The sequence below is a fragment of the Nomascus leucogenys genome, chromosome 12 (assembly GCF_006542625.1).
Source record: "Nomascus leucogenys isolate Asia chromosome 12, Asia_NLE_v1, whole genome shotgun sequence".
In the NCBI taxonomy this organism is placed as follows: Eukaryota; Metazoa; Chordata; class Mammalia; order Primates; family Hylobatidae; genus Nomascus; species Nomascus leucogenys.
In genome coordinates, this window is record NC_044392.1 from 58,542,801 (window position 1) to 58,557,969 (window position 15,169).

A 15,169-nucleotide genomic window follows, 5' to 3' on the forward strand; every position below is an offset into this window, starting at 1 on the left:
ATCTTTTATCTTTTATATTCTTATATATAATATCTTTTATACTATTGCTAGCTATGCTTTACAAATATTAATAGTTTGTTCAGGATTCTTGCAAATGTATTTAAAAAGTATATGGCCGGGCGCGGTGGCTCACGCTTGTAATCCCAGCACTTTGGGAGGCCGAGGCGGGCGGATCACGAGGTCAGGAGATCGAGACTACGGTGAAACCCCGTCTCTACTAAAAATACAAAAAATTAGCCGGGCGTGGTGGCGGGCGCCTGTAGTCCCAGCTACTCGGAGAGGCTGAGGCAGGAGAATGGCGTGAACCCGGGAGGCGGAGCTTGTAGTGAGCCGAGATCGCGCCACTGCACTCCAGCCTGGGTGACAGAGTGAGACTCCGTCTCAAAAAAAAAAAAAAAAAAAAAAAGTATACTGGTCTGTAATTTTCTCTTCCTATATTGCCTTTCAGGCTATGATGTTAGTGCTATGCTGGCCTCTGAAGTAGAGTTGCAAAATGTTCCCTATTCCTCTGTGGAAGAATGATATTTCTTTCTTATTTGATATAATTCACCAATAAAGCCATTTAACTTGGAGTTAATTTTGTGAAATAGCTTTTTATTACGAATTCAATTAATACTGCAAATGGCATACTTCTTGCTTTACTTTGACTCAGTTTCAATAAGATTGTTTTAGAAAAATTGTTTTGTCTATGTTATTAAATTTTGCAAAAAAACTGCTTATAATATTCCATTATTATGACTTTAATGCATGTGGAATCTGCAATATAGCCTAATATTGGCAATACCATTTGCTCCTGCTATTGGTAATCTGTCTTCTGTTATTTCTTGATCAATCTAGCTAAAAAGGTTTATCAATTCTGTTGATACTTTGAAAGAATCAACTTTGTAATATTTTCAATTTCCTTTTTAATTGCTTACTTGATGTCTATTTATTTAAAAACATATTGCTTAATTTTCAAATATTTGAAGTTTTTCCTGACGTCTATTATTGATTTCTAATTTAATTCCATCATGGTCAAAGATCGTGCTTGTTTCCTGTTTTTGAGAGACAGGGTTTTGCTCTGTTGCCCCAGCTGAAGTGTAGTAGTTTGATCATGCTCACTGCAGACTCAACCTCCTAGGCTCAAGCAATCCTCTCACCTCAGCATCCTGAGTAGCTGGGACTACAGGTACATGCTACCACACTCGGCTAATTTTTGTATTTGTTGTAGAGATGAGGATTTGCCATGTTTTCCGAGGCTGGTCGTAAACTCCTGAGCTCAAGCAATCCACCCACCTCAGCCTCCCAAAGTGCTGGGATTACAGGCATAAGCCATTGAACCTGGCTATACTCTGTACTATTTCTAACTTTTTAAATTGACTGAATGTGTTTTATGATCCAGCATACAACTTATTTTTGGTAAACATACCATGTGCACTTGAAAAGAAAGTGTATTCAGCAGTTGTTGAGTAAAGTGCTCTATAAATAAATATCAATTCATTTAAAATAGCTCACAGTGTCATTCAGGACTTCTACATCATCTTCGATTTTCTATCTGCTTATTCTATCAATTTAAGAGAAGAATGTTAAAGGATCCAACAATCTTTGTGGAATTACCTTTTTAATAAAAAATTAAAAAGGAATCTCCTTTTAATTCTTCCATTTGTGATTCATACATTTCAAAGCACTGTTATTTGATGCCTACACATTTGCTTATGTTTTAATGTTGTGATTATGTCTTTCTAATGAATGGATCCTTTTTTTCATTATGAAAGGTCTCCTCTTGTCTCTGACAATACTTTTCATCTTGAAGTATACTCTGATATTGATGTAGTCATTTAAACCTTTCTACACTTGCTGTTCATATATTATGTATCTTTTTTCCTATCCATTTACTTTCAACCTGTCTATTAAGTGTGTCTTTTTTAGACTGTGAATAGTTTGGTCTTGCTTTTATGTCGTTTTAACTATTTTTGCCTTTGACTTAGAATATTTCATTCATTAAAACTTAATGGCATTATTGATATTACTGGATATAGGTTTATGATATTATTTTTAGTTTTCTGTTCGCCATTTCCATTGCTTTTTGTTGTTGTCCTCTATTCCTTCCTTTCTGTTTTTTTATTTAAATATTTTCTAGGCAGGGCGCAGTGGCTTTCACTTATAATCCCAGCACTTTGGGAGGCCAAGGCAGGAAGATCTCTTGAACCCAGGAGTTCAAGACCAGCCTGGGCAACATGGAGAGACCCCACCTCTACAAAAAATAAAACAATTAGCCAAGCATGGTGGTGTGCACCTGTGGTCCCAGCTACTCAGGAAGCTGAGGTGCAAGGATCACTTAAGCCCAGGAGGTTGAGGTTGCAGTGAGCTGTGATCACACCACTGCACTCCAGTCTGGGTGACAAGAATGAGACTCTGTCCCCCCCCCGACAAAAAAAAAAGTATATATATATATGTGTATGTGTATATATATATATGTGTATGTGTGTATATATATGTGTATGTGAAGGATCCAACAATACACACATACACATATATATATATACACATACACATATATATCTATACACATACACATATATATGTATATATATATAATTACAGTTTATTTATTGGTGGTTAAGCTATACGTGTTTGCAATATTTTTCTTTAGTGTTTGTCCTAGGGATTAATTATGTCCTTAACTTTTCACAGACTATTAAGAGTAATATGGTGTAACTTCATATAACATGGAGAAACCTTACAATCTTGTAGTTCCATTTCCTCCCTCCGTCTTTTATTCCACAGCTGCATGTATTACATCTATGTATGTTATAAACCCAATATAAAATGCTATGGTTTTTGCCTAAGCATTCACGTAATTTTAAAGAACTTTTGAAAAAGTAATCTCTGTGGTTTCTGATGAATGTTCGGCCATCAGTCAAATTAAAGTACCTCCACATGTAACATGTGTCATTTCTCTCTGAATACTTTCAAACTTTTCTCTTTGTATTTGGCTTTCAGCTGTTTGACCATGATATGCCTACATTTGGTTGGTATTTATCATGTTTAGGATCTACTTAGCTTCTTGAAATTCAGGTCTATCACCAAATATAGAAAAAATACAGTCATTATTTCTTCAACTATTTTTTATAGCTATTTGCTCTCTTCATACAGGATTCCAATTATATGTATGTTGGAATACTGTCCTACAAGTTTCTGAAGCTCCATTCATTTTTAATAAATATTTAATTCTCTTTCTTCACACTGGATAATTTACATTGATCTATCTACAAGTTCACTGACTCTTACCTTTCCAATGATGACAGTCAACACAATGACTTTTTGTTTTAAACACTGAAGTTTTCATTCTAGAATTTCCATGTTATTTCATTTCTGATGAGATTTTCATCTATTTGGTCATTTCAGAAATATTTTCCTTTATGTCACTGGGCATAGTTATAACAGCTGCTTTAACATCCTTGTCAACTAATGCCAGTATCTGGGTTACCTTAGAACAGGTCACCATTGATTGACTTTTGGAAAAAAAAAATGGATCATTTTCTCTATTTTTTTCATACATTGAGTAATTTTTAAACTGTATCCTGATCACTGTGATTGATAGGCTTTAGAGGAAGCTGATTCTGTTATATCTTCTGATAAGTGCTCATTTTTTGTTTTAAAAAACATTTAAATTTGGCTAAACTCAAAATCTAACAATGAGTCCAAGAGCTATGATAGCCTAGTATATGTATATAATTGGAATCCCAGAAGTGGGGCAGGGGGCTCTTGCAATACATAAAAAGACATTACATATAAAGGAACAAAGAATTAAAGCAAATTTCTCATCACAAACTATGCAAGCTATAAGGTAATGTAGTGACATTTTTAAAGTATTGATAAGAAAAAATACAGATGTTCACTAACTTACGACAGTTTGACTTAGGATGGTTCAACTCATGATTTTTCAACTTTACAATGGTATGAAAGCAATAAGCATTCAGTAGTAACTACACTTCAAGTGCTCGTATGGCCATTCTGTTATTCGTTTTCAGTATTCAATAAATTACACGAGCTATTCAACACTTTACTATAAACTGGGCTTTGTGTTATATGAATTGGCCCAATTTTAAGCTAATTTGTAAGTGTTCTGAGCATGTTTAAGATAGGCTAAGCTATGATATTTGGTAGGTTAGGTGTACTAAATGCATTTTCAACTTAGGGTGTTTTTAATTTGCAATGGGTTTATCAGGACATAATCCTATCATAAGTCAATGGATGTCTATATTTTAAAAAACAATAACTGAGAATTTTTTAGAAAATAATTAAAGATATCAACCTACAGACCCCAGCAGCTTAAAGAACCTCAAGCAAAATAAATAAGTCTTACTCATACCCCCACTGCCCGACACATACACACACAAAGTAAAACCACTCAGACCCTTCATACAAAACAAAATATAAACAGAAAATTTTAAAGGCAGCCAAATGAAAAAAAAAAGACCTATTACATATAGAGGAATAAACAATTAAAGGACATTTCTCATCACAAACTTTGCAAGCTATAAGATAATGCAGTGACATTTATAAAGTATAAAGCGTTGACAGGAAAAACTGTAAACCTAAATTTTATACCCAAAGAAAATTTTTCAAAAATATAGTGGAAATAGACTTTCAGACTAACAAAAACTAAAAGAACTCACTACCAATAGACCTATACTATAAAAAATGTTAAAGGAAGCTCTTCCCACAGAAGGAATAAAGTATCTGAAAAACCTGAAAAATCAGAAACCTGGACCTGCAAAAAGAAAATACCAACAAAAATGACTGACATGAAGACAAACAAAAAGGCATTTCTTTTATTTTTAATAGTTCTAAATGATAACTGACCACCTAAGGTAAAAATGGCAGCAACGTACTATGGATTTGCAGCATAAAACTGAAATCTATAATAACAACAACATATACAAAAAGAGAAAAAGAATATTGTTAGCTATAGGATTTTTGTAGATGCCTTTTATCACTGTGAGAAAGGTCCCTTCTATTTCTAGTTTGCTGTGAGTTGTTATCATGAACAGACGTTACATGTTGTCAGATGTTTCTGTGGTTATGTAATAAGATTATATGATGTTTTTCTTTAGTCTGTTGATATAGTGAATTATATTGGTTGATTTTTGAACATCAAACCAGCCTTGCATTCTTGGGAAGAAACCCCACTTGGTCATGCTGTATTACCCTTTTTATATATTGCTAGATTTGATTTTGTGATATACTGTTGAGAATTTTTTGCATCTATAATATTCACATGAGATACTGATCTACAGTTTTACTTTAATACCTCTGTGTGTGTGTGTCACATAGGATTAATGCTGACCTCATAGAATGAGCTGAAAAACTGCTCTTCTTTTTTTTCTGGAGAAGTTTACATATAATCGATATTAAATATTTGGTAGAATTTGCCGGTGAAGTAACTTGGGTTTGGAGTTTTGTTTTTTCCTTTCCAAGTTTTAAAACTTTGCATTTTTTTATAGATACAGTTCTGATCCTTCCCCCTTCCCTCCCCACTTCACCCTCCTTTTCTTCCTTCCTTTCCCCTTCCTTCCCCCTTTCCCTTCTCCTCCCTTCCTCCTCTTCTTCCCTTCCCCCTCCTTTTCTTCCCTTCCCCCTCTCCTGTTTTGTCTCCTTCTTTTGGAAAAAGAAATTGGTTTTATTTCTCTTGGCACAGAGCAATATACGAAGGTGGCTATCTCCTGACTCCATACATCTCTTACATAAAGATGTCCTTCAAATATGTCCAGTTACCTACCACATTTCAGTGTTAGAGAATTGGCAGTTAGCAGATGAAGCAGCTCAGAAGATTCTTAAAGACATTTTTGTGGGGAGGAAGTTTTGGGTCAAGTGGAAAAGATGAGACCCAAGAATGAATGTTCCATCCTTCCCGGGGAAATCTAAATCCCAAAGGTTTTATGAAGAAAGGCACCTCTCTGAGTGACCTTTGAGAGGAAGAGCCCAGACTTACTGTTTGTATGTAAGGCTGAGGCAGATGGAGGATGGGGTACACAGCAGACTGCAGACTCAAGGCAGAGGAGTGAAACGCATATAGGAGAGCTGAGGGGACTGAAAGAGACTAGGGGTCCAAGTCATAAATCCCACTCCTTCCCAAGTCATGAGCAGAAGCACTCCTTCCCAAGTCATGAGCAAAAGCTCTCCCTCTGGGACTAGTTTTTCCAGGAACTATCTTCGCTCCAGGGCACAGAAAGGATAAACGAGGCAAAAATCTTACAGGTACGAAAGGTGGAGAGTTAAAGGAGCAGACCAAGAGAAATAATAAACATTCTTGGATTACAGTACTTTTGAAGCCATATGCCATGATTGTGGAAGAGAATAAAGCTATCACTGCAATTCCTAGGATCAGGAACCAGGCAAGGATGCCTACTTTACCCATTACTATTCAGCTTTGTAATAGATGTCCTAGGCAATGCAGTAAGGCAAGAAAAAGAAAAGGATCACACAAATAAAACCATCCTCTGCCTCAGGAGAAGGAGCAGGAAAAGAACAAAAATAAATAAATAACCATTCTCTATACAGAAAAATAAAACTCATCTCTATTTACTAGTGACATGATTGTTTATAAGGTAAATCCCAAAGAATCTATTAAAGTATATTTTAAAGCTACTAGAATTAATTAATGAAGTTAGAAAAATCACACGGTAAAAAGTCAATATAAAAATCAATTGAGGAAGGCTGAGGCAGGAGAATCACTTGAACCCGGGAGGCGGAGGTTATAGTGAGCTGTGATCGCACCATTGCACTCCAGCCTGGGCAACAAGAGCAAAACTCCATCTCAAAAAAAAAAAAAAAAAAAGAAAAAAAGAAAAATCAATTACATATTGCACAACAATGCAAATGTTGTTTTTAATGCCACTGAACTGCATACTTAAAATGGTTAAAATGGTAAATTTTATGTTGTGTACCTTTTAGCACATTTTTTTAAATGATAGTATCACAAAGTTTTCTAGAAGAAACAAAATGTCCTGAGACAGCTGAGAATTTAAGTCTTTATTAAAGGTTTTTTTAAAAAATCAAATGTATTTATATATACTGACAATGAACAATGGGAAACTAAAATTTAAAATACAGAACTACCAAAAACATGAAATAGGTATAAATTTATCAAAATACATGCAAGATCTGTATGCTAAAAACTAGAAACACCAATAAAAAAATAATTACATAAATGGAGAGATATACCATATTCATGGATTGAAACACTCAATACTGTGAAGATGTCAAATCACTCAAAATTTATAATCCCAATTAAAATCCCAGTAGATTTCATAGAAATAAACAAGTTGATTCTAAAATTTATACAAAAAGGAAAAGTAACTAAAACAGCCACAACAATTTTGAAAAGGAATAAAGTTGAAAACAACCTGATTTCAAGACTTTCTGTAAAGCCATAATAATGAACACAATGTGGTAGTACCCAAGACAGACACATAAATCAAGAGAACAAAACAGAATGTCTATAGTAGACCCACACATACATAATCAACTGATTTTCAACAAAGGTACAAAGTCAATTAATGAAAAAGTAGTCTTTTCAACATCCATATGGGAAAAAATAGACTTCAACTTATACCTCACAGCATATATAGGATTTAATTCAAAATCAATTACAGACTTAAAAGTACAAATAAAGTAAAACTATAATAGTTTTGGAAGAAAACTTAAGAGAAAATCTTTGTGATGTTGGATTAGGCAAACATTTCTTAAACAAAATAGCAAATGCATGAACCATAAAAGACAAAATTAGTAAATTGTACTTCCAGATTAACAACATCAATTCTTCAAAAGATACTGTTAAATCACCGAAAAGACAAGCCACAGATAGAGAAAATAATTGCAAATGTATGGATTACAAAAGACCTATGTCCAAAACATGTAAAGAACTATCACAATTTAATAATTCAAAAAAACAACAAAAATTTTTAAATGGGCAAGGGATTTGAACAGCTAATTCAAAAAATACATATGACAAACACAGGGAAAGATGTTCAACATCACTTGTCATCAGGGAATGCAAAATAGAACCACAATGAGATACTACTATGCATCTATTAGAATGGCTAACAATAATAAAGAGACTCACAATACAAAGTACTCACAACAATGAGAGGCAATTTTTGGAAAAGAATCTGACAGTTTGTTCCAAAGTTAAGTATACACTTAACCTTTGACTCAGTAAATCCCATTCCCATGTATTTATCCAAGATAAATAAAAAATTATTTTCCCACAGAAATCTATAGGCAAATGCTTATAGCAGGTTTATTCATAATCTCCAAAACTGTAAATAATTCCACTGATAAATATATAAAATGCATAATGGAGTACTGTAATACAGTTAAAAGGAATAAACTACTAATACATGGATAAATCTCAAATGCATTATGCTAAGTAAAAGAAGCCAGCATTCTTAACTGTAGAGACAGAAAAGAGGTAGTTATCAGGGGCTGGCAATGGGATAGGGTAATTATAAAATGGTAAATGGAAATTTTCTAGGATAATAAAATTCTGTATCTTGATCGTGCTGGTGATTACGATACTATGCACTGTAAAAACTCATAAAACTACTGAATTTTACTGTACGTAAATAATACCTCAATAAACCTTACTAAAAATAACAATTCACAATGATTTTATTCCTATAGGCCAGGTCAGTTTCTCAAAATATAGAACCCATGTTTCCAAAATCACCTTTAGCAAGGAGTATTTGGCATGAACAATGTAGGATAATGGTCTCCACGCTAAACCCACTGAATCGGTCCTTTGGGTAGGGCTTGGAATCCTCATTTTTATAAAACACGCTATGTGATTCTAATACATACTAAAGTTTGATAACCTTTTGGCCAGAGTATATATCTTTGTTTTCTATTTTATTAAACGTGAATTTAAATGTTCTGACTATAGAAATATAGGTTAGAGGTATAAACAAATCACACAATATAATTTGACAATAAAATTACACATTAAGATAAATGTAATCTAATATTATATATTAAATACCAGCATCTTTAAACATATTTCTTCTAAAAAAAAAGTAGTACATAAATAGCTCACTCTTTACACACAAAGGAACAATAAATGAAATATATAGATAAAAGTATATGAAGTCATAAAAATCCAGACGAAAATGGGAATTTTTGCTTTGTAATAACACAGACATAAGAAAGGCTTTCTAAGGACTGAAATCTAGAAGCCATAACAGTGGGGGAAAAAAATCCTTTAAATGATTACTTCGACGTTAACAACAAAAAAAAATTAAACAAAATACGGCTAACATAGATATATATCTTTATAATACATATAACAAAAGGTGAATTTTCTTAAATCTACAAAGAGCTCTTACAAGTTGTCTAGATCAACAAACCAATTTTAAAACATGGGTGAAACAGTTTCTCAAGAAACAAAGAAATGACTTATAACCTCTTCCTTTAGTTTCTGTTTCTCCCACTCTTCAACCTCATTCTTTAACCTATTTGAATAGTAAAAGAGAATTTCCTACAACCACTTCTCCATCACCTTAGGTCTCAAGTGTCTCCATGTGTTCTGTACCAAGATTTCCAGAGAGGAGAATTCAGAGTTGTTATTATTTATAGCCAAAAACTGGATTCAATTTCTAAACAGTAAGTTTGAATTATTAATTTTTGGTCTTAGGAGGATCCACATTAATTCTTTCTGATTCGTTCTTTAATTTTGTCCTTATTAGTTTATTTTCCCCCTTTACTTGGGCCATGGAATTAATTGCAATGGCAAAATCCTGGAGAAGGATCCCTCTTGCAAAGGAGACATGGTGTATACAATGCTAGGATCTGTGATGAATTCATGTTTTATTGAGATTCTCAAAATGGAAAAATTATTATTCCCAAGGAATAGTTCTGCCTGAAGCATCCAGTTCTAGACTGGTTCAATATTACCAATTTAGAAAAATAATATGCTTCTAGGGAAATTGTTCATTTTATTAAATTCCAACCCTCCCCTCCAAAACAAACAATGCATTGCTTGATTCTGCTCACCTCCTCTCCTGATAGGTAATATGCTGCAAGTAGGCCTCCAATAAATCGAATGTTGACTTCAAACACAGACACCTCTGAATTCTGTGAAAAACATATTGAAAACATTCACAAATACGTAATGCTTTATAGTTTTCAAAATATTATCAATACTTCATTTGTTTTTCACAAACACCCTGTGGAAAATATTTTTCTACTTTCTGCACCTTCATTTCTCATGCAACTGCAATCTCTCCTCTCGTTTGTTAATGTTACTGAAACTTCTCTACTGCTGTCACCACAGCTCCCTAATTCCCAAAACCAACAAGCCATTTTTTATGTACCTTACACAGTACTGTGAAATTATCAGGATATTTAACACTGTTAACTATTGCCCTTCCTCATGAAAGCCTTCATTTCTAGAATTCTGGGTCATGATTCTAGAATAGCACTCTTTACTGGTGGTCCTTTTTCTTCTGTTCTAATCACTACAGCATAATTTTTACTTCTCTCTCTCCTCCTGGATTTAAGTATTTTTCCTAGAATATATAATAAGTGTTAAAGGAGGCACCAAAAAAATGGCAGAATGATGGATTATTCAATAATAATGTTGGGAAAATTGCCTCCTGGGTAAGAAATTAACATAAATACTAACTTCACAAATATCAAAATGAAATCTAAATTATTTGGAAATAAATGTTTAAAAAAATTTAAAAAGTAGAAGTGTGGCAATATATAAATTTCCTTGCAAAAGCAGGTACTTAAGCATAAAACCAATAGTTTTGATAAATTGATGACATGAAATTTTTCTAAAATGCAAATTACCTATAAGAAAAAGAATCATGAACAAAACTAAATGGCAAACAGATGGAAACAGCACAAATATAGTAATATTAATAACCCTACTAAATAGAGTCTCTATGTTTGTATTTACATATTGATATAGATATTGCTAGAAATATTCTAACACATGGAAAGAAAGCAGAAGTGGCAGAGAACATAATCAAAGAATCTACAGAAGATATACAACTAACATAAAAACATTCATAGTTAATTTTAATAAAAATTAAAAGGAAACTGTATTACTCTAAAGTCTTTCCAACATTCATAGGCAGGCACATCAAATGCTAACATATTTCTTCAGTATAGAATTTTTACAATATAATGTAATTTTTTGATAGCACGATCATCATTCCATCCCACCATGAAAGCAAAGTGCTTAATATTACTTCATATATTCCCAACATGTAACATACTATAGGGCACATAGTAGACATTCACTAAATATGAGGAGGAAGGAAAAAAGGGTAGGAGGGCCTCCATCCCTTACCAGAATTGCAACAATAACCTTCCAACCAGTCCCTGCTTTAATACTTACCCTCCTCCCCTACCCTCTATTCAGCACACTATAGTTAAAATGAGCCTTTTAAATCTTACATCAGTTTAGGTCACTACTCTGTGCAAACCCTTACGATGCCTTCACATAACACTCAGAGTAAAATGACCAACAAGATCTAACATGCTCAGATCCCCTACAACCTCTTTGACATCTCTCGTATTAATATCCCTTTGATTCATTTAATTATATGGGCCTACTTGCTGTACCCAGAATTGTCAAACGTGAGACTCCTATGTCAGTCTTTACAGTTGTTACCCTCTTATCTGGATGCCTTCCTTTCACATAACTGAACAAATCACTCTCACTTCCTACAGGTCTCTGAATAAATGTCACCTTATCAGAAATTTTTTCTATCTAATATAAAATATTAATACCAATTACCTTGCATTATTTCCCTAATTAACACATCATCATCTAACTATATATAATCACATGGTAATAAAACAGTTTCATTTGTAAAACAATCTTCCTTCACTACAAAAACAAAAGGTATGAGAAATTCTAGAGGGACAGAATGGAAAAATAGGATAGAGACATTTTTGAAAGAAGTAATAACTGAGAATCTACTAAACTTGACGAAAACATAAGTCTTCAGATTGATGAAACATTATGAGTCCTTTAAAGAATAACCCACACATAGACATATGGTAATAGAATTACGGAACAACAAAGTGAAAAATAAAATATTAAAACAAGGGAAAAAATAGATTGCCTTTTTAAAATTAAACTGAAAACACACTTTGCAATAGTATAACAGAAGCAGGAAAGACAAGGGAACTGTACCTCTATTCTTAGTTTTAATATCTATTAAGACAGAGTTGTATATCCACATGGCTCCCCTTGGGTCTCTTCTCAGAAGTGTCACTTTAACAAAGAGTTCTTCCATGACCACCCCATGTAAAATACTAATAGCAGTACCCCACCATTACTCTCCACAGCACTTATCATCACCCTCTGATGTACTATATATAACTTGCTTACTGTTTTGCTCCCCACACTAGAACACAAACACAAAAAAGAGATAAAACTCTGTTTTGTGGATTACTATATCCACAGAATCTAGAACAGTGCCTGTTGCATTTGATAAATGTGTGCACTTATTTATCTATTACTTAATTTGGAGGTCTAAAATATAACTTGGGATCAACTGGACAACAATGACACATAAAACAAAAGGGAGATGAGTTAAGTTAAAGCATTCAAAAATCCTTATATTCTTCAGAAGGAGGATCTTACTCTGTTGCCCAGGCTAGAGTACAGTAAGCATGATCATGGCTCCCTGTAGCCTCAACCTCCTGGGCTCAAGCAATCCTCCCTCCTCAGCCTCCCAAGTAGCTGGGACTTATTTTCTGTAGAGTTCAGGTCTCACTATGTTGCCCAAGCTGGGCTCAAGCGACCCTCCTGCCTCAGCCTCCCAAAGTGCTGGGATTACAGACACGAGCCATGACTCCTGGTCTGAAATTGATTAATTTCAAACTGCCGACTTAGGGTTATACTTAAAGTTTATATATACTTATATATACTATACTTTGATGAGAGAGAGAGAGAGAGAGAAAGAGAGAAAGTGTGTGTGTGTGTGTGTGTGTGTGTGTGTGTGTGTGTGCACGCCTACTTTGGAGTTACTCTTACAGTTTAAACATATATATTGTTTATTGTTTTGCTCCTGACACCAGAGCACAAACACAAAAAAGAGATAAAACTCAGTTTTAATATATTTTTATAAAATATATATATATATCACATATATATATATATTTAAACTTCAAGGGTATCTCCAAAGTCAATAGAAATGGAAGGTATAATGTTAAACTAGTAGAGGGAAAAAGAGAGATGATGTAATTTAATCCAAAATAAGGAAAACAAACTAAAAACAAATGAAAAGTACAATCATAATATAGGTAGCAAAACAAAGATGAAAGACCTAACTCCAAATATGTTATCATAGTAAATGTAAATATATCAAACTTAATAGTTAAAAAGACTCTAAGGTTGGATAAAAATAACAAAACCCAAATACATACTATATATGCAAAATAAGCAGCTAAAACGTAATGACATTTAAAGGTTGAAAGAAAGGAACAAAAATGACTGTGCTGATGATTACGCTACTTCTCTCAGGTTCAAATCCATTCTTCTATACTCTACTTTGGTATATGGGAGTTGGAACTACACAAATGCATTTAATTTACCAGCTGGCTCCCTTTTAGGCACTAACATTAGGAGGTTCTAAAAAGACAATGCAAGACTGGAGGAAGAAGAGTCTTATTCCCTCCTGTTTACTTCTAGTTTCTGATAGTGTCACACCAGCCAGGTTCACCCTGGCAGTGGCAATTGGTTCCAGAGTACTGTTCCCCTATCACACATACAGACACACAATCCCCAAATCAGCCTCATGGTTTCCTTTACCGATATCAAGCACTTGGCTAGGTGTCTCCTCCTCAGAGTTCTGAGTCCCAGCTCTGACACAGTCTTCCTGAGGTACCAGTAACACCTGGGCAGCACAGGTACTAGTTCTATACAGCCCAAGCTACTGCATTTTAATGATCCCAACCTCTTCCCATTGTTCTTACAGCCCCCACAGGTGGCAGCTGTTTCCTGTTTCCTAGAGTTAATATCTCTGGTGATATCACAATGCTCTCTTTTTGCCTTTTTGGTTCCCCATTAGTTGGATAACAATTCTAAACATTAAATTCTCTAGTTAAAATAAATGGTATAGTCTGGTTCCTGATTGAACCCTGACTGATAACAATGATATACAAGGGAATTATTAGCCATAATAAAGCTGTCCTGTCTGAAAGGGGCCGGGCGAAGACCAAACTACACCCGTCGCAGTCAAGAGATCTTCATTGGAGGTATCGAGCGGCACCACGCAAGGAGAAGGAAGAGAAGAGAGAGAGGGCTGCTGGTGTGCTGGGTTTTATATCCCTTGGGCCTACGTGGATTGGGCTAGGGGCGGGCCCAAGGGAAGGCGGGAGATGCTTCTTTCTGATGGGCCCTCCTTTGGCGGGTTCAGACAGTGCCCGGTCAAGGAGGGGAGAAGAACCCAGAACCGGCCCCATCTTAACGTACGGCGCCATTTTAAGGTACCCCATGTTACCTAACACTGTCAATGAATGGGAGTATTGCACAGATGTTAATTCTCCCCAAATTAATCTGCAAATTAAATGCAATCCTTATCAAAATTTCCACACAGTTTTCCAGAACTTGAAAGAACAAAAAGCTGAGAACTAAGATAATTTCCGCAGAGAACAAGATCAGATACCAAGATTCAGATACAGACATCAAGCTTCTTACAAAAAAAAAAATTGTAGTTAAGATAGTTTAGTATTGATATATGGATAAAGAAAAAAGCCAATGTTAAAGAATAAACTATAATATGACTAATACATGACTAATGCGGCATATAAAAATAGCAGGAAAAGAAATGGTACTAGGATCAACTAATAGTGGCCTACTTCATCCTACATTAAAAAAAATCAATTCCATTTAGATTAAAGAGTAAATACAAAAGCAAAACTCTAAAACCTTCAGAATAAAATATAAGAAAATATATTCATGATCTAGGAGTAGGGCTTTCTTAAACAAGATACAAAAAGCACAATCTGTTGTATAAAGGCTACATAGCTACACAGAAAAAAAAGACATTTCTCAGCTTTCCTTTGGAGTTAGTTGAGGCTGTATTAGTAAACTCTACAAGCAAAAATGGGGAGACTACCTCCTGAGACGTCTTCTTAAAGAACAGTCACATTCTTTCTGTCA

At 34.3% G+C, this 15,169-nt stretch overlaps 1 protein-coding gene across 2 annotated transcripts in view; it reads right to left on the bottom strand.

Moving 5' to 3' along the window:
- Positions 1–15,169, bottom strand: part of MAN1A2 (mannosidase alpha class 1A member 2) — a 176,458-nt gene that overhangs the window by 103,860 nt on the left and 57,429 nt on the right. For both annotated transcript variants that reach the window (XM_030824769.1, XM_030824770.1), the window contains exon 5: positions 10,036–10,116. In XM_030824769.1, coding sequence (XP_030680629.1) covers positions 10,036–10,116 — 81 coding nt within the window. The remainder of the gene's footprint in view (positions 1–10,035; positions 10,117–15,169) is intronic.